Consider the following 25868-nt stretch of genomic DNA (forward strand, 5'->3'; position numbering starts at 1 on the left):
ACAAGGCAAAATCATAATAAATGTTTAAATACATAATGATTTTAATTAATACAAGGAAAAATCATAATAAATGTTTAAATACATAATCTATCTATAATTCCAGTAATCTCTGTGTGTGTGTCTGTCTGTATGCGACCGCTGTTTCTCAACAACTACCGGTCCGATATACTTGAAACTTGCCAGGTATATTGCTGGGGACCCGAGGATGTGCCTTTTCAAGGTTTGAAATTAATCGGACAAGTGGTTCCCAAGGTATGGTCACCGTACTCGCAAGCCGTTCGCTTTGGCTTTGCGAATGGACCAAACCATTTCATGTAAATAGAGGGGGGGGGGGGGGATAGTCACCGTACTCGCAAGCCGTTCGCTTTGGCTTTGCGAATGGACCAAACCATTTCATGTAAATAGAGGGGGGGGATATAATTTTAGATATATATATAGTACGGGCACACCCTAGTGATTTTAATTAATACAAGGAAAAATCATAATAAATGTTTAAATACGTAGTGACTTTAAATTAACACAAGGAAAAATCATAAATGTTTAAATACATCGTGATTTTAATTAATACAAGGAAAATCATTATGAATGTTTGAATTGTTGGCTGGTTCATTCACACACATAACAGGCTTCACACTGAATCATTCAGAATCAATCCTAGGGCGCCAGTTATACAAATCCGTATGCGGCACGACTTTTCAGCCACCCTGTATTTACTCGATTTACAACAAATTCAGCAGAATTTATCATCAAATTTACATTTACTAGTTCACCCAATCCCCACGGCAGTGGCTTAAAGGGTCATGTTATTATCCTCTCTGGGCTATATACTATATAGATTACAATAGATCCAGGCTCTGGTCTGATAAGCAGATAATTCCTAAAGAACATTGGGTTTACTCCCTTTCAGATTTGTGTTAAGCAGCAGTAGCGATTGTTTAAAAAGGTAATCATAAGTGTTTGTGGTTTGTAATTTTTTTTTTTAAATTCTGGTGGGGGTTCCCCACAAACGCCACGATAAGCTATTTATACACGATTACACGGCTTTTTTTTTCCAAGGAGGAAAAACCCCTTGGGGAGAGGGGATATTGTTCGTATTAATATTGTTTTGTAATAACATCAATATTGTTACGGACCGCGGATAAGATGTTGTTTTGCCGAGCGGATGGCACCGCGGCAGAACAGTTACGCCGACAAACCCGATTCCTGGACGTTGGCCGAAATCGCGCCACAGGTATTCAATTTGGAAACCTCTAAAGCGACCGAATGTAAAGAGGAAGAAGAAGGAGACATACAGAAGAGTAACAGGATTTATTATTTACACACACTAAGCAAAAGGAGCAGTCAAGGTTATATACAGGGAAAATGGAAAAAGCAGGTGACACAGTGCAAATATTAACTTATACAAGCTTAATTAATACCCAGGGACAAGACACACAGAACAAACTCAGGTACACAAAAGGATGGAAAGGCAGGGATGGTTTGGGACGGCAGAAGAGGGTCCAGGCAGATGGTAGGTGTCGAGGTCCGGCTCCAAGCGCGCGCTCCGATCCACGCTTTGGGGTCGAGGCGAAAACCCGGCAAACGCAGCCTCGCGTCTCACCGACCGGCGATAGGGCCTAGAGGGTGTCGGCCTATTGCCGTAATACAGGCACCCCCTCACGTCTCTCTCTCTCAGTCTTGCTAGATCACGCCTCTCGTTCGTGCCTTCCACCGCCCTTGTACCTACTTTGTCAACTCTCATGAACCTTCAAGCAACTCTCTTCACAGAACTCTCACTTCAGAACTCCCTCTGTAGAACTGCTCGTGGGGCTCCCTCACTCATCTCTCTCTTGCGCGATCTTCGCACGCATATATCATCCTCAAGCGCGGGTGTGACACGCCCTCGTCGGTTTCGGTACCACCCTCCCCCCGTGCTCTGTGACCTTATATGGCAATGCCACGGGCTTGCCTCCTTATTTGGACATGGCGCCGAACGGCGCGCCCCTCGTGGCGAGCTACGGGCTTGTTCCCTTATTTGGGCATGGGGCTGAACAGCCCCGCCCCTCGTGGCGCGCCCTGGGCTTGCCTCTTCCCGGCGACCCCGCCCCTCCTGTTCAAACAGAGCACGGAGCACGTATTCACTATTTGCAGCGAAATGAGAGGGCGCGCACCCCACGCTTGTGAAGCTGCTTTACCCAGAGAGGGAGTTTGGGCTGGGAAATGTAATTATTGAAGGGGAGCTATTCTTATTTGATTCGGTGCAATGGAGTGTCAATTAATGGCCAACAGAGCCTTAAACTCACATAGAATAAAGAGATAACTACTTAGAAGGGCTTAAGATTGGCTAGGTGTATGCGATGAATTAATTAAGGGGACGACCTTTGACCTTTACAATTATGGAGGTATTTACAATGATCATGACATTTACAAAGAGTGATCTTTACAACAATTTACACTACAACAACAACAAAAAAAACCATTCTCATATCCACAACACTGCACCCTCCTCCTCTTAGGCACGTCCCGGGCCTATAACTTTAACTTTTAGTGTGGCACGTAGGTGTAGTTCCCTCGACATTTAACCTGACCCTGAGTGCGACAGTTTTAAAACATAAATAAATATGTCCCGCTGCTCCATTGCACCCTACCTAACAGACTCATGCCCACAGCTAACCGAATTGCGGAATGGTCTTCAAACTATACATTGACGGTGGGGAGCATTATTTACAATGACGTTACTTTATTTACAAAACTAACCCAGGACCTGTGATTGTTCTTTTGGGGGGGGAGAGACAGTCTGCTCTGCATGAATGCACCATGAAAGCACCCATAAACGCACCAAAACACCCTCAAGCACCAATCGGTGCACAGTCATCTCAGTTCATAAAAATAAAACCAACAAACCCTGGGTGGTGTCTTGCTCTTCGGCTCCCTCTGCTGGCTATTGCTATCTTCCTGGTGTTGTCATCTTCCTTTGCTGGCGGCCTATTTGCAATAAAGCTTGCACAAAACGTGTCCATTTTTATTTTATTTATGGCCCACAGGGCCGACTAGTGTGGTTCACCTGTGGGGCATCGGTGCCCTGTGATCAAGGTCTGCCAGCAAGATTTCGGGCCTTCATGGCCGGTTCCAGCAGAGGGGCCATGCCCCAACCCATGGGGTCCATAAGTGGTGCTCAGCCACAGATGTGTGGTCCATAATGTAGTGCATCGATGCAGACAGCTGGTTCTGGGAGCTCCGGGCGCACAATGGCGGACGCACGCACGCTCCCCTCGGCGCCCAGTGGCGCACAGGTCCTCATGTGGGAGACAAAGGGGGGAAAGACAGATGAGCGAGGGGTAAGGTCACAAGGGTACACATCAATAAGGCAATGCAAGGCGAAGTGCGTACGGAGAGCGAAGTGAGAAAAACTCGTCCCTACCGTACGTCACCCCCCCTTGTCACCTACTCTACCCTTGCCCTTACCCCATATTTACAACAATCTACACATTTACAAATCCGGCGCTACCGTCACATCTTCCCCCTATACCAAATTCGTCTTCACCATCCCACTATTCAAAATTTGCCATCACCAATTCATCATCAATCCTCATAAGGAGGGAGAGATAGAACAACAGCACAGTGTCACACCCACGTCATGATGCGTCTCACATTCCAAACATCTGCACAATAAAAATAATAAAAACAATCTGGCATGGTGTGGAGGTACGTCATCTCAGGTGAGTGGATGCAGATGGTGCGAGGAGATCTTCATCCTAACTATCCTCTAAATGACATTAACACACTTTACACTACCCGGGGTCTTTCCCTGCCAATCCATTGGCCAACTTACACTATGGGTTCTAAAAACCAATTCCCATTGACCAAACTGTGGTGCCTCTCAATTTGGGGTCTCACTCCCCCGATTCATCTTCCTGTGCCCTTGCACAATTTCAGGACTGGGGCGTGTAGCTCTCCCAGCAGGTCTACCCACCTGCACACCTCCACCACTGCAGTTGCCACCCGAGCTTACCTAGCTCCTCACCCTAACCTATCTAATTGGGGAAGGCCCCTCCTGGCTCTGTCACCCCTCGGTGCCCTCTGGCACTGGGCTACCCGGGTCCGTCCTCCGGATCCTCGGGCCCCATCCACAACAACTCTACCGGCTCCCAGAGCCCACCTGCGGCCTCACCTGGCCGACATCCTCACAGTGGTGGAGTGCCCAAACCAACTACACACACTAACAGGCTACACGCCCAGCCATTTCCACAACACTAATGCACCCATCCAAATACCATTCCTTCACCCACACCACAGATGCCAATATCCAACCACAATTTACCTATACCCTCTACCTAACACTTACACTACCCTCCCCGGGTATTCATGATGGGGGTCCATCCTTCCCCCATTCACACCTTCGCACCATCCACTCCACTCCATAGTTTCCACCATACTCACTCCACGACCATCCATTCCAATACTCCATATATTCCACACTCCATGTCTTCCACACAACCATTCTCCATACACCTGTCATTGCACACCTGTGCAATCACACCTGGTGCCACCTGCACCCTCCTTCCTTCCTGGACCATTTGGTCAGCATAACTCACATCACTATCACTCACTCACACACTGCTCCATACACCTGTTCAGTTGCACACCTGTGCAATCACACCTTTTAACTACACACTTTTCACAATACACTTCTGAATACACCTCCAACACTCACACGGCATCATCTAATCTACCTATTGCCCTGCTAACTTAGTGCTCCCCGTCTTCCCTGTAAACTAAGCACATACCACGTCATTATCATCCACTCTAATCTACCTGCGTCCCCACTACAGGTATCATTGTCACTACCTAATCTTAACGTTACCTATTGTCATCTTCTCTAGATCCCTACCGTTATATCCTAACCCTCCCGGGCTAGTTCTCACTGCCAAACCCCATAAACTAGTGCTCCTTTGCCCCCGCTGTGAGGGATGACAGAGTTGCCATCCCACCACATCGGGGACGTCCCACTATCAATTTTACTCGTCCAAACTCAACGAATCAAAAATTTGCCAATCATCTGCCAATCATTCTACCAATCATGAAATTTTTGCTTTTCAATTTCGGGTCCAAAACACTATCCTCATCATCACAGTCTGCTTTATCTGAGCCTCTCGGTGCGCCAATTCACTTCTACAGCCCGGCTTCGCACGGCCGAGCAATGAATGCGGGTTGCTTGGTGCCGGCGGTTGGATACGTCCGGCATTCGGTGCAGGGAAGGACGCTTACCCGGACCGAGATCCCACGCACCATCTCGGCACAGAGCCGTCCAATGGCCCGATCTCGACCTGCCGGAACGCCTCAACAAGAAGGGGTCGCCATGATGACCCTTCCTATCGGGCTGCCCGCTCCGCCTAGTGGAGCACGGACGCGGCCGTTCAAAGCGCGGCCCGGCGTGGATCTCGCACGGCGGTTCTTTCGAAACCGCCGCGGATCCCCTCGGCACGCAAAGCTGCCCGGCGCGCACCGAGGGCCCGATTCGGCTATACGTCGCTCTAACCGCTAACCCGGTTAGCGTCGATGCTCCATTCGCATGCTTACACCCCGCAGCCCGTTCCTTGCTCACACATCCAGCTGTCTTCATGCTATTTGTCATTGCACCTTCCCTGACACACCCAGGTACACTCATTGACTTGGTCACACACCTGACCACCGCACACCTTTGCACACACTCGTCGTTCGCATACCTCACCAACACACCTCTTCGCTCCCCCTCCTCGGTCACCTCCTCTGTGACAACCACAGGTGTGCTCTTACTTGCACAGCCAATCACGTGCCTCACTACCAACTCAAGTGTGCATTCCCACACACGCTCTACCATTCCAGGTGTACATCCTCTCTCACCTGCCACAACCAACTCATGCTCCGTGTCACTCTCACTACTCTTACCTCCACACTCGGTCGCGCATTCACCCTTACTCTCGACAGCGCACTCTTTCCTCATGCATCCATCCGTTACACACGTTTCTCACGCATCCTCTTGCGCACACTCTCCCGTTACACCCTCTGTAACACTCACCATGGGCGTGCACTCTTGCATCCACCCACTACCGCGCTCCGATGTGCTCCCTCGCACTCGCGCTACCACCAACTCAGGTGTGCTTCCTCGCACACGTTCCACCACCACCTTACTCTCCGTGTCACACTCACCCTCGCACGTACACTCCGTATTGCTCTCACTCCCTGTGTCACACTCCGTACACCCCGACGTGCATTCTTGCTCGCACTCGGTATCACACTCGCGCTTCGTAACACGCTCACCCCTTGACGCACACTTTTTTTTTTTCACACGCGACCCTTCACCAACGCCCGGGTGCTTCCTTGATCCCAATCGCGCGACAATTCTCTTGTCGTCAAACATCCTTCTACAAAATCTCCCCGCACAATACACAGCACGACTCACCTGGGGGATCCTTTTCTCCACGCGCACCTGTAAACTTCCATTTGGGTTAAGCACCGCATCGTGATGTGAGCAGGGACTTTGTACATAATCCATTTCTCCCTGCAATTCCCGGGCTACCTCCGTCGTCTCTTCAATTTTAATTCCCAGCACTTTTGCTTTCTCTTTATTCACCTCGCCGACCGCTGGCTTTAATAAAATTCCCTCTTCTACCTCAACGGTCGCCGGCTGCCCTTTACCCCGGGTCGCGATTTCTACCCCGGTCCAGTTACCCGTGCTTTTCTCCACTTCGCCCAACCAGTGCTTCTCGACCCGCGTTACCTCCTCGTGCACCCCTGGGACCTTCTCGCCCACCATGCGATCCATGGTCTCCCCACATTTTTGCATGCGGTCACCCATTCTGTCCCCAATTTTGCCGATTCGCTCCATTTTGCTTCCTAGCCTCTCAAATTTGCTGTCTATTCCCCCGATTTGGCTTCCCATCCTATCCATTTTTGCATTCAGTTGGGTCAAGAATAATCTGAGGTCAAACCCGGTTTGCCCAGCGTCCCCAGCCGCCACCGCGGGCTCGCCCTCCGCGGCGCCGCCATTTTGGGACTCTTCAACCATGTGCGCGAGAGCGCCAGATTGTGCGCCTGATACTCCCTCAACCACCTCCTCATTGCTCCCCTCCATTTCTTCCCTCTGATCCTGGGTTACCCCTAACCCCTCTTCTAGTTCCCCCACCGGCATCCGATCGCCTTGACTAGCCATGGCGCGATTTCAAAATTTGGGTTTTTTTTTTTAAAACAAATTTCGGAAGCTCGTAATTTTGAGCGCGTTAAGCGCGCTTCGGGTCCGATCCCGCTCCCGACACCAATTGTTACGGCCAATTGTACAATTGGTGTCCCCAAAATTTGGGCTAAATAAATTTAGTCCCAGGTTCGAATCACACTCCTGACACCAATTGTTACGGACCGCGGATAAGATGTTGTTTTGCCGAGCGGATGGCACCGCGGCCGAACAGTTACCCCGACTAACCCGATTCCTGGACGATGGCCGAAATCGCGCCACAGGTATTCAATTTGGAAACCTCTAAAGCGACCGAATGTAAAGAGGAAGAAGAAGGAGACGTACAGAAGAGTAACAGGATTTATTATTTACACACACTAAGCAAAAGGAGCAGTCAAGGTTATATACAGGGAAAATGGAAAAAGCAGGTGACACAGTGCAAATATTAACTTATACAAGCTTAATTAATACCCAGGGACAAGACACACAGAACAAACTCACGTACACAAAAGGATGGAAAGGCAGGGATGGTTTGGGACGGCAGAGGAGGGTCCAGGCAGATGGTAGGCGTCGAGGTCCGGCTCCAAGCGCGCGCTCCGATCCACGCTTTGGGGTCGAGGCGAAAACCCGGCAAACACAGCCTCGTGTCTCACCGACCGGCGATAGGGCCTAGAGGGTGTCGGCCTATTGCCGCAATACAGGCACCCCCTCACGTCTCTCTCTCTCAGTCTTGCTAGATCACGCCTCTCGTTCGTGCTTTCTCATCGACCATGTACCTACTTTGTTCAACTCCCATGAACCTTCAAGCAGCTCCCTTCACAGAACTGCTCGTGGGGCTCCCTCACTCATCTCTCTCCTGCGCGATCTTTGCACGCATATCTCATCCTCAAGCGCGGGTGTGACACGCCCTCGTCGGTTTCGGTACCGCCCTCCCCCCGTGCTCTGTGACCTTATATGGCAATGCCACGGACTTGCCTCCTTATTTGGACATGGCGCCGAACGGCGCGCCCCTCGTGGCGAGCTACGGGCTTGTTCCCTTATTTGGGCATGGGGCTGAACAGCCCCGCCCCTCGTGGCGCGCCCTGGGCTTGCCTCTTCCCGGCGACCCCGCCCCTCCTGTTCAAACAGAGCACGGAGCACGTATTCACTATTTGCAGCGAAATGAGAGGGCGCGCACCCCACGCTTGTGAAGCTGCTTTACCCAGAGAGGGAGTTTGGGCTGGGAAATGTAATTATTGAAGGGGAGCTATTCTTATTTGATTCGGTGCAATGGAGTGTCAATTAATGGCCAACAGAGCCTTAAACTCACATAGAATAAAGAGATAACTACTTAGAAGGGCTTAAGATTGGCTAGGTGTATGCGATGAATTAATTAAGGGGACGACCTTTGACCTTTACAATTATGGAGGTATTTACAACGATCATGACATTTACAAAGGGTGATCTTTACAACAATTTACACTACAACAACAAAAAAAAAAAACCATTCTCATATCCACAACAATATTAAGCTATCACAAGTGTTGTTATTACTTTTATTATTACAAGCGGCCTTGGAAAAACGGTAAGATTAGCTATCTTAACACGGATATACACCCTCACATGGATTTTGCCCAAGTTGGAAAACCTCTTTGGGGAAGGGGATGGGATGAAATTTCTACAACCTCCATCGTGTGACCCTTAGTCTTCCTGTTAAGTTTGGTTGAGTTTGGTTGAGATTGGGTAAGTAACAACCGAATATGGCTAGACAGACACCAAGTTGTGTATTTTAGTATGATAGCAGTTTAAACCTTTCAGCCACATTTTAACCGCATAAACAGACACGTCATGGATTTACTCATCAACCCCAATTTAGGACATTTATGGAGACATATCCATGAGTTCTTATAGGATTAGATGATTCGCGACTCCTTTCCCTCCCCCTATAAATATAATATCCTTTTCCCCCACCCCTCGCCCCCATAAATATAATATAATTAATTCTAGAGTACAAATAAATGTGTAAGCGTGACTTCATTTGCAAAAACAGAAACATACATATCAACATAAATGAGCATACCGACAAATATATACACAAAGAATTAAGTTAAGCACCCCCCCCGTTTTTTTACAACCTCGCACATTACAAGTTTGTTGTCGTCAAAACAGTGTAATATACCCATGATATTGCTATATTTTCTGGAGAAGTGATATTATGGTCACATAAAAACATAACAATCATGCCGTTTTCAATATTTTATTCTGAATAATTTAAGGTGAAATTTTTTGGGAATTTTAGGCATATTTTCACCTCAATTTAAGTATGGAGCTATAGGTCCATCACGGACAGTGTGGATGACGTTTATGTTTTCTAACGTACAGTCATTGTTCTGAGAAGACCTCTAGCGATCTTTGCGTCAATAACGTGTGTAGGACCCACGTGATCGGATCACTGACTCAACCCTACGTCTCATAGACCCTGTAAGCCGTCGTATGCGTTGCTGTGGCAGGTTGTTCCATTCCCGATGTAATGCACGTTCCAATTCATCCAGATTGGCTATTGGAGGGACCATCTTCGCAATTTGTCGTCCCAACATGTCCCAAACGTGCTCGAGGGGGTTCAACCTGCCACAGCAACGCATACGACGGCTTACAGGGTCTATGAGACGTAGGGTTGAGTCAGTGATCCGATCACGTGGGTCCTACACACGTTATTGACGCAAAGATCGCTAGAGGTCTTCTCAGAACAATGACTGTACATTAGAAAACATAAACGTCATCCACACTGTCCGTGATGGACCTATAGCTCCATACTTAAATTGAGGTGAAAATATGCCTAAAATTCCCAAAAAATTTCACCTTAAATTATTCAGAATAAAATATTGAAAACGGCATGATTGTTATGTTTTTATGTGACCATAATATCACTTCTCCAGAAAATATAGCAATATCATGGGTATATTACACTGTTTTGACGACAACAAACTTGTAATGTGCGAGGTTGTAAAAAAACGGGGGGGGGTGCTTAACTTAATTCTTTGTGTATATAAACAAATATACACACAAACGAGCATTTACTTTAGCAATTGTTCATAAAAAAAATTCCGTCACTGTGAATTTACTAACTAGAGTTCATAGAACACCTTACACCATGCAGTCTTCAGAAAAAGGATATGGGAGGGGTCTTTTCAACTCTTTGCTTTGTGTTTTGGACTAAACAAACAGTGCTGGATGTCACCATATTTAACAGAATGCTCAATCTCACGTTACTCTGCCCTCAAGGCATTAAATGGTGTGAATATATATTTTATCAAGTACTGCAAAACAGAAGGTTTTGGAAAGTGCCCAAAAGGCAGTTTGTGCTCTTCAATGTTCAAGAATATAATTAAACTAGCAGAGCCTACCCGTCGCTTCGCTGATGGACCAATTAGTCGTCCTGTTTGTCAAAATGAATTTACCTGTGCAAAGAGTGCTTTAACCTCAGCGTTGCTCAGGTAAAAAGGGAATTGTAATACCCTTTGCCACCTCCACCAGGTGGCACTACAACAACAACAACAACAACAACAGGCATTTTAAGGCCATTTTTCCTGCAAGAGCGGGGGTCAGCCTTGTGGTCCCCATGACAATCTTCCCCATTTTGCCCTATTTTCTGCATCTCTCCTTGTTAACCCCCTTGCCCGCATTTCTTCTTCGACCATCTTTAGCCAAGTCTTTCTTGGTCTTCCCCGTCCTCTACTTCATTCTACATTCATTTCCATCACTCTTCTCAACCAGTCACTTTCATCCTTCCTCAACACATGACGAAACCATCTCAAACTGTTTCTCTTCACAACATCCATAACAGGCTCTATTCCCATCATCTTTCGCAATTCATCATTTGTCTTCCTCTCTCTCAACGATACTCCGCACATCCGTCGAACCATTCGCATTTCCACCCTTTCCAACCTTCGTTGCTGCTCTACATTCATTACCCATGTCTCGCTCCCATAAATCATAACACTTCTCGCATACACCTTTCCCTTCAGCTTCAACGACACTCCCCTCCTCGTCAGCACGCCACACAGTTCCAGAAACTTCTTCCATGCACATCTCACTCTAGCAACTGTTGCTGAGTCTGATCCACCTTCTCCATTCAGCATGTCTCCTAGGTAACAAAATGTTTTCACATCTTCCAGCTTCACGCCATCTCCAAGATCCAACTCAACATTACCTCCATCTGCAGCTCCCTCTGTGCACACCTTACACTTGAATGTAGCTGCCACACTGGTTAATGACCCTCTCAAACCACTACATTTTTGATGAACCCACTCAGCGCATGTTGTGCATTGAATGGAATTCACTCCGACACCCTTCCTGCACACAGCACATGGCCACTTCCCAGTTCTTTCCACCTCACCACATGCTTTACCACTTGCCATCACCTTCGTTTTTCCAATATTCACCTTCAGAACTTTTGTCTCCATACATTCCTTCCACTTGTTCATCTTCTCCTTCAGTCCATCCATACTTTCTGCAATCAACACCAGATCATCTGCATACAACAACTCCCACGGTAAACCCTCCTTTACGTTCCGAGCCAGCACCTCCATCACAGCTACAAATAGTAGTGGACTTAGTACGGACCCCTGATGCACTCCCACCTTCACCTCAAACTCACCACTGTTCCCGTTCTTCGTCCTTACAGCTATGTGCACTCTTTTGTACATTGCCATCACGACTCTGATCAACCATTCCTCCACTCCTAACTTCCTCAATGCCCATGTCACTACTTCATGTGGAACCCCATCGAATGCTTTCTCCAGATCAACAAACCCAAGAAACAACTCTTCCTCTTCTCCATGTACTTCTCCTGCAACTGTCTCACAATAAAAAGCGCGTCTGTCGTTCCTCTTCCTGGCATAAATCCAAACTGCATTTCGTCGATCTTCACTTTCTTCCTTATCCTCCTCTCCAACACCCTTTCCAATACCTTCATTCCATGCTCCAATAACTTTATCGCTCGATACGAGCCACAGTCCAGAGGGTCACCTTTCCCCTTGTATAGAGGGACGAGGGTACTCAGTTCCCAATCCACTGGAATGCGGCCTTCTTTCACCACCAGATTGCAGATCTCTGTCATTCTCTTCACACCACAATTTCCCACTGCCTTCAACATATCTCCCACAACTCCCGTCGGCCCTCCCGCTTTTCTACTCTTTATTGCTTTTATCGCTTCCTCAACTTCTTTCTCGGTTATCTTCTCTGCCGGTCCTAAAACTGGGTCACTCTCTATGTTGCCATCCCATTCATTCTCTGCATTCAACAGTATTTCCATATATCTCTTCCATCTTCCTTTAATTCCATCTGGGTCCACAACGATTTGTCCCACTTCATCCTTCAAGCAACTCAGCCCCATCACATCACACCTCTCTTTCGCTATCTGCTTTGCAATCCTGAATACCGCTCTCTGACCCTCTTCCAAATCCAAGCGTTCTCCGAACATTTTTATGCATGCCTCCTGCACCTTTGCTACCTCTTTCTTTGCAGCCTTCTGGCTGCCTTATAACTTTCATGCTCTGCCTTTTCTGCCCCCATACCCTTCGCCTTCTGTCACTCCTTGAACTTCTTCCTCGTCTCATCAATCTTCTTTCCAACTTCATCATCCCACCACCATGTTTCCGAGTGCCTCGGTGGTCCTTTTGTCCATCCACATACCTCACCAACGTCTCCCAACAGACTATCTTTCATTGACATCCAACCACTTTCAAGCTCAACCACATCATCCTCGACCATAGTCAGCCTCTCTTTTAATGCCCCCCTCACTGTCACCTCTTTCAACCTCCACACCTTCATTCTCGGTTGGTACTTCACCCGCCGAGCTCTCCTCGCACCTTTCACCCTTATGTCGCAGACAACCAAGTGGTGCTGTGAAACAGCCTCCTCCCCCGGGATCACCTTTGTGTCCCGGAGGTGCCCCCTATCTTGCCTACGCACGAGCAGGTAGTCAACGGTTGTCGTCGACCCACCTGACGTGTATGTAACAAGCTTATTATCCTCTTTCTGGAACTGAGTATTAGAAATCAACAAATCAGCTCCATCAGCAAACTCTAAAATCCTTTCACCTTCTCCATTTCTCACACCATATCCGTAACCCCCATGAACTCCCTCAAAACCGTCCATACTCCTTCCCACATGTCCTTTTAGGTCTCCTCCTACCACAACAACTTCCTCATCGTTCACGTTTTCCATCAGCTTCTCTATTGCACACCAGAACTTGTCCTTCTCTTCATCGCTCCGACCAACCTGCGGAGCCTATCCCGAGATGACGTTCACCAAGAGCTTTCCAATCATCATTCTCACCATCATCAACCTATCACTCACTCCAGTCACACTCACCACACTATCTACAAACTCCTCAGAAAACAGGACACCAACACCATGCACGCCCTCTGGGCACCCTTGCCACACAAACTTGTATTTCTGTCCCTGCCTACCCTTCACCATTCTCACACCACTTCCCTTCCATCTCGTCTCTTGCACACAACATATGTCCACTCTTCTTCTGACCAATACTTCCACCACTTCTCCTGATCTCCCTGTCATTGTCCCTACATTCCATGTCCCAAACCTCAGAAACCGATGTCTACGTCGGGCATCAGACGTTTCGTCGTCATAAATGGAGTGATTTCCACCCTTGCTTCGATTGGGTGGCACTACAGGGTACACATTTCCATAGAGAATTTATGTCCCTCCCCATTCCTTTGTGAGACCGCGGCCACATAGCCTATGTTACTCCCCACACAAAGTTGTATTTGGACCCTGAGTTTGGCATTTGTAACTTAAAAGATGTGGCCTTGTATGGAACACATACAAACAGAGAGAGAGAAAGAGAGAAAGAGAGAAAGAGAGAAAGAGAGAAAGAGAGAAAGAGAGAGAGAGAGAGAGAGAGAGATAGATTTGCCTTTTATATGTGTAGATATTAATAAAATAAAGATTTTTAAAGTTAGAGAAATAACTCTTTTTTTTGGAAGTTTACCGCTGTTGATTCACCCTCTTTTACACCACCTTATTTAACACATTACAGTAGCTCTTCGTGCCTGTTGTTTCTGCCCTTTATTATGTCCCTAAAAACAATAAGTTTCCTGTTTGGAATGATTTTCAATTTTGTTTGACTGGCAGACAGAGCAAAAAAAACCATCATACTTCTCTGTGCACATGCGTAATCGGGATGAGTTTCCATACAATTTGACAAATTCAGAGTCAAAGTACTGCTAAACTGCTGGTTTGTGGTACGATTCATGTTCCGATTATGTTCTGGAATCTAGAGTGTTCAAAATAACATTCCATTGAAATCAAATAGTTCCTCAATCATAGGCTGATGTCTGTAGACAGACAGACAGACAAAGTGACCCAACTGCTTAACCCGACTTTGCGCTTCACACGTGGGGTTAACAAGCCTACATACTACCTTGTATATATGTATACGCATAGCACAAGCACATGGATGTAGATAGATGATTTGGAGAGTGAAAGTAAATGATGAACAAACATATAACTTGGTTCAAAATGAGAACGAGTTGCATTGTGGGTACGTGAATGGATCTCTCCGGTTGTACAAAACTATAATTTAAAATCAAGTGGGTTGCGGATCTCACAACTAGCTTTAATTAGAAAACTCGGGGTATAACACGATTATTATTATTATTATTATTATTACGAGAAGTATCCGCTCCCGACGGGAGCCGCCAGGGGGGTCATGGGTCATGTCTTTAAATTTATGTCTTTTAATACCACCATTAGTACCATAGAAGAGTACCCACCCTATGGGCGGTCTTGTTCCAAGTGTGCAACACGTTCTTGTGACACATCCCTTTATTTGGGCAGTGTACTGTGTAGACAACAGACCGATGTCTCGATCACTCCTGGAAATAGAATTAACCAAGATTACGTATATGATTTGAAAACATGCATACTGCTTATGTGTATATGTAATACATTTTGGTTACATAGCTCGTATAATTCCAATTGCACCCACCCGCCTCCTGAAAATGCCAATATGGGCGAAATATATATTTTTTCAAAACTTGAGAGAATCAAATAAAACTTGCACATGCACAACTTCAGAATGCCCTCATTAATCCCTGAAAGTTTAAGCTTCCTAGGTCAAATCCTCTTGGAGGATTAGATCATACATACATACATACATACATACATACATACATACATACATACATACATACATACATACATACACCTGCTCCATTATATATAGATTAGTACTGACTATACAACCTTTTCCCGGTCCCACCTGTGACTTCACTTTCCCCTGTATTATAAATCTCTTTAACTCCTTGAGTGCTGAATTTTTTCCATATGCGATACAAAAATATAGTAATTTTTCAGGCAAACTGAATTAGCTAGAATATAATACATTCAAATCCAACATGCATACATGCTGACAAATAGGACCAAACAATATAGATTGTTGAACAATGACAGCACACGCTCCCGTGAGGCCACAATCATGGCAAACAGTTAATAACCCTTCATCTTTGTATAAAAAAAAATACTATTATATAATATACTGTTATGCACAATTTTGTATAATCATATTATATCAAGAGAGTCGATCAGTCATTGTCATATACCATAAAATGGGGGGAATATGGACAGCAAGGTGAATAGGGACACAAACTGAAAAAACGTTCGGAAACCTTTTTCGCTGAAAATCGATAACCACACTGATTTGTTGATATTTGGGTTGAAAGTGTTCTCTTGTTTTTTTAAAAAGCAACTTATAGTCCCTATTAACCCCATATATGCGTTAAATAGGAATAAATAGGATTTTTATGGCTGTCCCTATTCACCCCGTTTTACGGGTGAATAGGGACAGTCACTAATACAAAAAAATAATAATCAATAAACAATCCTGAGTTTCCAACTTATTGCTAAATTGATAGCTCAGATGGATGCACATAATATACACCCATAATATAAACCACGGTGGCAATGAAAACAAATATGGGATAAAAAGTTTCTCCAAACTGTCCCGATTTCTTGATTATTATTATTTTGTATTAGTGACTGTCCCTATTCACCCGTAAAACGGGGTGAATAGGGACAGCCATAAAAATCCTATTTATTCCTATTTAACCCATATATGGGGTTAATAGGGGCTATAAGTTGCTTTTTAAAAAAACAAGAGAACACTTTCAACACAAATATCAACAAATCAGTATGGTTATCAATTTTCAGCGAAAAAAGTTTCCGAACTTTTTTTCAGTTTGTGTCCCTATTCACCTTGCTGTCCCTATTCCCCCCATTTTACGGTACAAGATATATATATACACAGACACCTTCTTGTTGCTCTTGTAAGTTCGATAAATGTTTATATATTTACCAAGGATCTGTTACATATGGTCCTTTGTTTGTGATGTTATAGGAACAATAATGGACTGATTGCTCTGAGTAATGACACACTAATACACTCCATGTCATGTCCCTCCGACTCAAGTTTGTGAGACCATTATGGCCGCATTTGCAGATCCTTCGGTCAAAGCACCGAGCAACGCGGACCTCAAAGAAAGCAAAAGTGTGAGCATTCCCACCAAATTCCCGTTGATTCCAGAAGGTGGGTTTTGCTCCAATGAATCCGGGCAGGGAGCATTCCCGGGAGCGGCGAGGAGAGAGGGTGGCCGGGAGAGGGACGACCATTTGCTTTGGGGCTATGCCGTACACCCTGGAGCTGGGCTTCGGGGAGGATTTTCCCAGCACTGCTTCCCCGAGCGGGGACCCATCGTAATGGCTAAAGGAGATGCAGTTACGGGGTCTTCGGGCAGCGCACACCAAGATGGGACGACACTGCTAGCTGGTACCTTTCCCAAGGAGACCTTCCGCAGGCCCACCAGGGGTTCCTCTGAGTCGCCGTGTCCTGGTCCAGGCATCGCCCAGCGTGGAAAGAGGCGCCGCCAGAGAGCCACGTTCAGTGCTGCACAACTACGCGAGCTGGAGCGTGGGTTTGCTAGAGCGCACTACCCAGATGTAGCTGCGCGAGAACTGCTCGCCTCGAGGACCGGGCTCAGCGAAGCCCGCGTGCAGGTGAGCATTTAATGCAGAGTTCAGGTGCATCACTGTGCGTACATGTGTGACAGAGCCTATGTAATAGTGCAGTGTGCCACAGAACCTTTACAATGTGTACAGTGTGCCACAGAGCCTTTACAATGTGTACATTGTGCCACAGAACCTTTACAATGTGTACAGTGTGCCACAGAGCCTTTACAATGTGTACAGTGCATTACAGAACCTATGTACAATGTGTAGTCGAGTGTGTCACATATGGCCTATACAGTGTGTCACCTTGGGTCACATAACCTACAGAATGTGTACAGTGCATCACAGGGCCTTACAATGTGTGTAGTCAATCACAAAACCTATACAATGCATACAGAGCACCACATAGCCTATCTATACAATGTGTCACTGTGGCCACATTCTCACAGAACCTACACAATACATATAGTTTGCCACGAGCCTTTGCATCATATACGGTGCATCACATAACCTATACAATGCATACTATGTGCCACAGAGCCTATACAATGTGTACAGTGTTCCACATAACCTATACAATGCATACAATGTGCCACAGAGCCTATACAATGTGTACAGTGTTCCACATAACCTATACAATGCATACTATGTGCCACAGAGCCTATACAATGTGTACAGTGTTCCACATAACCTATACAATGCATACAATGTGCCACAGAGCCTATACAATGTGTACAGTGTTTCACATAACGTATACAATGCATACAATGTGCCACAGAGCCTATACAATGTGCACAGTGTTCCACAGAGCCTTTACAATGCATACAATGTGCCACAGAGCCTATACAATGTGTACAGTGTTCCACAGAGCCTTTGCAATGCATACAATGTGCCACAGAGCCTTTACAATGCATACAATGTTCCACAGAGCCTTTACAATGCATACAATGTGCCATAGAGCCTTTACAATGCATACAATGTGCCACAGAGCCTATGCAATGCACATAGTGTGCCATAGAGCCTATACAATGCATACAGTGTGCCATAGAGCCTTTACCATGTGTACAGTGTTCCATAGAGCCTTTACAATGTGTACAGTGCATCACAAAGCCTATACAATGTGTCCCAGTGTATACAATATGTACAGTGTGCCACAGTGCATATATCAAATGCACTGTGGCAGTGCATATGCCACAGTGCATTTTTTTTCTGCAACCGCTGGTCCGATCGATGCGAGACTCTAAACATAGGAGGGACTCCCCATGGAGAATATTTCATTGATAACTCTGATGTCATAGGTCACATGGTATGGCAGCTATACTCTATTGGATTAAAGGAAAACAATTGGACATCTTTTTACAATGAGACAACTTTTTCTCTGAAACCGTTCAACGAAAAAAAATTGAAACTTGGCATGTCATCAAGTCCCAATGAGATATATAGGGTGATAACTATGACGTCATCGGTGAAGTGGTACTCCAGCCATAATCGTTTCAGTTTTAATCATTTTCCCAAAAAATCTGAAACTTCATATATCTGATCTACGATCCGATGCGAGTGCATATTTAAATTTATGACGTCATTGGTCACGTAGTCTGGCAGCCATATCCAATTGAAAATAATAATGTAAAAGATCTTCTTCTCCAGAACCGCTTAACAGATTGAGGCGAAACTTCATACATATGATCGACTAGCCATGGGGAATATTATTAGTTTGGATTTTTTTCCATATCCACCTTCATTGATCCAATTTATCGTTAATATGTACAAAAGCGGTCATTAAATATTCTAATAATCAATCAATAATATCAGTAAAGCTATGGATAATAGCAATGTATGTGACATAATAGGGTGCATCAATGATACGTGTATATGGGCCATAATAGCAGCGTGTTCAGTTAACGATGGAATTTTTGTTCAGAATGAGTGCGAAAATTGAGACCATGCGCTCCACCGAGTATCGTTATAGTGCATATTATGTTCGTCCTTCGAGTGGGACGTTCGAGTGGGACGTACAAACGAGTGGGACGAGATCGTACGGTTCTCAAGGGTGAAGGTGGTTAACTGAGGTGTACTATAAAACTATAAATACAAGCTACAGATACACTTAGGACATTCTTTCTTCTAGCAACGGTACCCGCCCTACGGGCGGGGCTTCAATTGGGAGGCCCAAATGAAAAGGCAAAATATCAGAAATTGAAGGCTTTTTTATTTTAAACGATTCATATAAACATCCATTGAATCATATCACACGCAAATCATCAAAATCTAAACAGTATTTGTAGAATTTCAATAAAAGCCACATCACTGTTCATAATCGGTAAATATTATTCAATCGTGTTTGGAAAAACTGTAAAATAGGAAATTGGAAAAGGTGGGAAAAAATTGGAAAAACAATATAGCCTATTTTACTCCAGGGGGTCCCAGGATTACCCACCCAAAATTTCGTTGCGATTGGTTCAGCCGTTTTTGCGGTACCTGGGAAGACGGACAGACATTTGGTGAATTATAGTAAAATTGTTGACTCACTTCTGTCATATTCGGGACATGAAAACAGGGCTGGAGAGTAAAATAGGTGATTTGTTATGTTATTGTGACGTCACAATTAGGTTTACAATGACTGGGGGATTTTAATATCGGAAATGTATTTGAATATAGAGTCGAGCAAAGGGCACATTTGAAATGACCGTTAATGAAACACTTCTAAGCTTTGACAGTAATGATCTCATGATGAAGTAATGTAACACGCACACTTATGACTGTTCGTCACACCTATACAGCGATCAGGTATATCAGGAGGTTGTACCTCTGACTCGGTGAATTCTTTTATTTTATTATTATTCACAGCAAATTAACTCCGTTTGCCATTTCCAGACATAACGCCGCATATACCTCCTGTCCCACAGGTGTGGTTTCAGAACCGCCGCGCAAAGTGGCGCAAGAGGGAGCGCTTTGCACTGACGGCCGCACACAGCCTCTCTACCTCTGCACCTCCAGAGAGCCTTCCCCAGGTGAGCCCCACCGGCACAGATCCAAGCTTGAATAGGAGGCTTGTGGTTATTCATTCGTCCATGGTTCTCCAAAATAAAAAAAACCACACCATTATGTGGTGTTCAACCTCAGTGTATTGTAGGACTCCATCATGAACGCACCTGGTTCCATCCACTGGCCATGCCAACTAAGGACGTGTGAGATTGCAGAGGTCTTAAGCAATCTCACGGTGTCCACCAATAGGGATGATAAGTGGCTCCTTGGTCTTCGTGCGTCGGTAGTCCTTCAGAGAATGACATTTTTTGTCTGGACTGCAATGTCTTGTTCGACGATGCAGAACAGGTGTATCGCTCTGTAATATTGGAGCCACGGGAGAAACCTTAGGGTAATTTGTTCTCTCCAAATGCCTCTGCTTACCTGGTGGTAAGTACCTGGTTGATAGTCCATTGACGGACCACTTTTAGGTGTAATGGTTCTGACGGTGTGGCCAGAAAGTGGTGTGCACTTATGCACCACAATTGCTGTCTCAGAGTGTGGTTGTTTTGCTGAAATGACACAACCAGGTGTTCGCTTGTCACCTGTGACCGGCCACCATCTCACCTACAAAAGGCAACCGTTATCTCAATATAAATGCATTTTTTGGAGATGTTACAATGGCCTCCACGCATCGTCTTAAACTGTCTGTTGTCGCCAACGTTGTTTGAAATGACATTTTTATAATTCCATAGCATGACACTACAGCTGGAAAAAAGGAATGATTGAAACCTTGAAAAAGCGAAGCCACGTGTGCCAGGTGACTGCCGTGTGTCATCGGAACGGTTGTTTTCCTTTCTCCACAGGCTTGCAGCCCGGCCTACCTTCCGCCCCAGTCTTTCCTCGGCATTTCACCACCACCTCATGCCTCCCCATCACCGTCGACGCTGGCCTCGCCTGGCCGTGGAGGACTGTTCGCCGGAGCCCCCTGTGTAAGGGGAGGCGGCGTCCTCGGAGGAGCTGCGGTCGGCAGTGAATGGCTTTTCTGGGGAGGGGGTTGGAGTTAGTCGACTATGCGACGCCGGCCTTCGTGGTACTTCACACTGTTTACTCCATTAAGCCTCCATCACCTCCACGAGACCTTCATCTGACTCGATGGAAACCTACTTGCCTCCATCTAGCTCTTACGACATCCCAATCAGTTCACCCTAGCTCGTTTTTTTGAGATCTCCGTCACTTCCATAACATTGTCATCCGGCTCCCTGAAGCTTCCGTCGCAGCGACTCAGATGGACGAAGCACCCGTCTCCCAGATGACACGTCCATCTCCACAATTCCATTCCGCAAGGCCTCCATGTGCTCCATCCGTGTCGATGAAACATCCATCTGGATCCGCTGACACGATTCGTTTGCTCTCCATCGGTTCGAGAAGCCAATCAGCGATCATACACTTCGTTTATCGTTTCCCTCCGATTCGTCCGGAACTCATGCGAGCTTCTTCTGCTTCCCACACCCCGTCATCCAGAAAACCTCCTCACCGCTCATCCCCTGGGATTACATTCCCCATACACTGTACACGTACAGTATATGGATGTATGTACACAGCAGATTTACCGAATGACCCTTCGTTTTGTCCAATTCGTCCGTAGATTGTAACAGTAAAGATGATGTAAATACGTATTGGTAACGTGTCTGATTTCACAGCGTTCATGCGGATTGTCTCTCGATGTATAATATGGACTCCATCTTGGATCGTTCATAGTACGCGGTCACGATCCGGTGGTTGCAACTTGCACGGACTGTCGATGCACGAAACGAATTCTGGGTGATTTGTCGAATAAATACACTCAACCAGTGGGACGCCTCGCCGTGCCCGATAATTGCACCGCGTGACCGGCACGCGCCATTGTTTGTGAAGTTAGTGTTTTAGGGATTGATACATTTCTGCCAAACTAACCTTCGGCCGAACGTCAGGCCTCAACAGCCGGTGGGTATTAGTAGTTGTAGTTATTCATTTCACTGCGCTCGCGAAGCGAAAAGCGGGGTTAAGCATTCAGTTACGTACGTACATGTGTGTGCCGTGTCTGCATTTTAAAAGTTCATTTTCTCGGCAACCGTTGGTCCGATTGACATGAAATTTCCTCCTGTAGACATTTTTGATTCAGAATTATGACGTCATAGGTCACGTGGTACAGACGCCATCTTGGAAAAATGTTACACCTCTACATCTCCCAAACCGCTCCATGGAAAAAATGGAAACATGGCTTATTGTAAAGTACTCCCCATGGGGAATAAGATATGTTGATGATGATGTCATCGTTGCCTTAATTATGACGTCATAATTCGACGAGTACAACGCTTCAGCTGATCAGTATGAAAAATCAAAAATTCCTCTGCAACTGTTAGTCCGATTGGCACGAGATTTTCAGAATATGAGCGGATCCTCCTGTGCAATTTTTAAAATGATAATTGTGACGTCATAGGTCACGTGGTACAGGCGCCATCTTGGAAAAATCGAAAAAAAGTTGCACCTCTATATCTCCGAAACCGCTCCTTGGAAAAAAAAATTGAAACATGGCTCATTGTCAAGTACTCCGCTTGGGGAATAAGATATGTTAATGATGATGTCATTGGCACCTTAATTATGACGTCATAATTCGACAAGTACAACACGATTCGATCAGTATGAATTTTTTTCTCTGCAATTCTTGGTCCGATTGACATGAAATTTTCACCATGAGAGGGCCTCCTCCTGTAGAATATTTTGATGATTATTATGACGTCATAGGTCACGTGTTACAGGCGCCATCTTGGAAAAACCTAGCACCTCTATAATCCCCGAAACCACTCCATGGAAAAAATTGAGACCTGGCTCATTGTCGACTACTCCCCATGGGGAATAAGATATGTTAATGATGATGTCATCGGTGCCTTCGTTATGACGTCATAATTCGACAAATACAACACTGATCCATCCGATCATTTTAATTTTTTTCAGCAACTGTTGGTCTGATGGACACGAAATTTTCACCATAGGAGCACCTCCTCCTTTAGAATATTTTAATGAAAATCATGACGTCATAGGTCATGTGTTACAGGCGCCATCTTGGAAAAACCGAAAAACGTTGCACCTCTATATCTCCAAAACCACTCTATGGAAAAAATTGAAACGTGGCTCATTGTGAATAACTCCATATGGGGAATACGTGTTGTTAAAGATGACGTCATTGGTGCCATAATTATGATGTCATAATTCGACAGGGACAACGCTTAGTCTGATCAGTTTGAAATTTATTGAGCATGATCTATGCAACAATTATTTAGAGAATATAAATTGATGATGTCATCGCTCACGTGGTCTGGCAACCATATTGGATCAAAAAAAAAGAAACGTTCAAAAACAGAAGAGTTGGCTCGCACCAAGTTGACTGCGCAGGGTAAGTATTATATGAATACCATCTAGTTCATTACCCAGCGCTCGCGAAGCGAAAAGCGGGGTTAAGCATTCAGTTACGTACGTACGTGTGTGTGCCGTGTCTGCATTTTAAAAATTCATTTCGTGTGCAGCTGGTGGTGGCATCATTGGCATTGCTGGGAGTGACTGTACCGCTGATGCAGTGCCCCCTGTAGGTAAGAGTGAGAGCAATAATTAGTATTTTGTCCAGGTGCCCGAGAAAGCTCGCCGACTCTCCGTGAAAGACACCGTGGGATCTTTGCCGTCCACCAACTGGTGCCGGCAAACGGGACGGCCGGCTTAGCATCCATCCGAGGGACACGCACACACATTGATGAAGCACCCTGGATGTAAAACACCGGGAGAGCAATTTATACGAGCTGGGTCAGGATTCGAACCCAGGCTAAGCGGCTTCGAGGAGATTGTGCGTACATCTCGGTCTAAGGCCTCAGGCCTAGGCCATCCTGTATATTACTATTAATAATTACATTAGACTATTAAGTAGTGCTAAGGTAATGGTAGTGGAGGTTGTGGTGAAACTGAATAAATCTTAACGACGACGCAACCTTACAAACACCGAAACACAACTCTTCTCCAGGAGATCTTCCACCACCCGCTATTAGCCGAAGAACACATTCTTCTCTCATTCCTCTCCTTGCTCTCACTATTACCCTCCTCTTCTTCTTCCTCCTCTTTCTCCTCTTCTTCACCTCATTTGTACAAAATTATATATTTTTAATCTTCTCGAGTGGAAACCTCGAGGCTCGATCTCCTCAACTTGGTGTGACAACAACTATTAATACGAAGAAGACGCTTGTTTCGTTTATTAATTCATTCCAAAGTTCGAAATGAAGGATTAATGAACTTAAGTCGTTTATTGTGATACTAGCAGAAGTACCCGGCATTGCCGGGCGGGGGAGTGGAAGGGAGGGGGAAGGGGAGGGGAAGGGAGGGGGAAGGGGAGGGGAGGGGAACGGGGGAGAGGGGGGGAGGGGAGAAGAGGGGGGAGGGGGAGAGAGGGAGGGGGAGGGGGAGGGGGAGGGGGACAGAGGGAGGGGGAGGGGGAGGGGGACAGAGGGAGGGGGAGGGGGGAGGGGGACAGAGGGAGGGGGAGTGGGGAGGGGGACAGAGGGAGGGGGAGGGGGAGAGGGGGAGGGGGAGGGGAAGGGGTAGGGCGGAAAGGAAGGGGTAGGGGGGAAAGGGAGGGGCATGGGGGAAAGGGAGGGGGAGGGGATGGGAGGGGAAAGGGGAGGGGGAGGGGGGAAGGGGAGAGGGTAGGGTGGAGGGGGAAGGAAGGGGGAGGGGGAGGGGGAGGGGGGAAATGGAGGGGGAGGGGGAGGAGGGAAGGGGAGGGGAGGGATAAAGATGGTTACTGGCAATTGATCACATCCACAAATGATGTAATCCACACAATTTATGTACTTTACATAACGTTAATAGGAATACATGGCCGTGTAGATGGGAAATACAGTTTGTTTGAAATAAATCACAAATATCAGATGAAAGTGAAAAAAAACCTTTGTGGTGTGAATGGCAATGTTCCTCGCTGAAATGTGAAAAAACTGAATTACGTGCGAACGCATAACTGTGAGATTATGGCGGCAAAGTTGGGACATCACGTGATCGCTCCGAGCGAATCAGCGCGATGCTCTGCCACCAGCTGAGATTCCGTGTATAATGTTCCTCGCTGAAATGCGCTGAGGTAAATATGAATAAAACATTCGATATATTTTCACTTTTACGTTTTGGCTAACTCGCTCGCGAACCTGACGAAGATCCTGAGCAAGGATCGCTACGTTATGCTAACGCTACGTTAGCTACGCTACGTTACGCTACATTATGGCTAAAAATATGGATCTAAAGATGAAAAAAAAAAAAACCTATGTGGTGTGAATGGCAATGGTCCTCGCTGAATGTGAAAAAACTGAATTACGTGCGAACGCATAACTGTGAGATTATGGCGGCAAAGTTGGAACATCATGTGATCGCTTTGAGCGAATCAGCGCGCTGCTCTGCCACCAGCTCAGATTCCGTATATTATATTCCTCGCTGAAATGCGCTGAGGTAAAAATATGGTGAAAAAAAATATTATGAAATTTTTTTTTTTAGGTCGGCCATGTTCTTCCCAGGCTCAATGGCCATGTCTATGCGAAATATCAAGCACGTGAGCCTCTCCGTTTAGGAGTCTATCGGTAACATTACACACACACACACACACACACACACACACACACACACACACACACACACACAC

General features: G+C 46.0%; 1 protein-coding gene across 2 annotated transcripts in view; it reads left to right on the forward strand.

The window, feature by feature from the left end:
* LOC137414573 (uncharacterized) overlaps positions 1 to 22016 on the forward strand; it is a 37821-nt gene extending 15805 nt beyond the window's left edge. Inside the window, exons 2-4 of one of the 2 annotated variants that reach the window (XM_078782556.1) lie at positions 16662 to 17245; positions 20104 to 20208; positions 21028 to 22016. In XM_078782556.1, the coding sequence (XP_078638682.1) occupies positions 16662 to 17245; positions 20104 to 20208; positions 21028 to 21228 (890 nt within the window). In that variant the 3' untranslated portion in view covers positions 21229 to 22016. The remainder of the gene's footprint in view (positions 1 to 16661; positions 17246 to 20103; positions 20209 to 21027) is intronic. The other variant, XM_078782597.1, reaches the window with a different exon arrangement.
* Positions 22017 to 25868: the final 3852 nt, after the last annotated feature.

The sequence above is a fragment of the Myxine glutinosa genome, chromosome 1, assembly GCF_964187855.1.
Source record: "Myxine glutinosa chromosome 1, kmMyxGlut1.1, whole genome shotgun sequence".
In the NCBI taxonomy this organism is placed as follows: Eukaryota; Metazoa; Chordata; class Myxini; order Myxiniformes; family Myxinidae; genus Myxine; species Myxine glutinosa.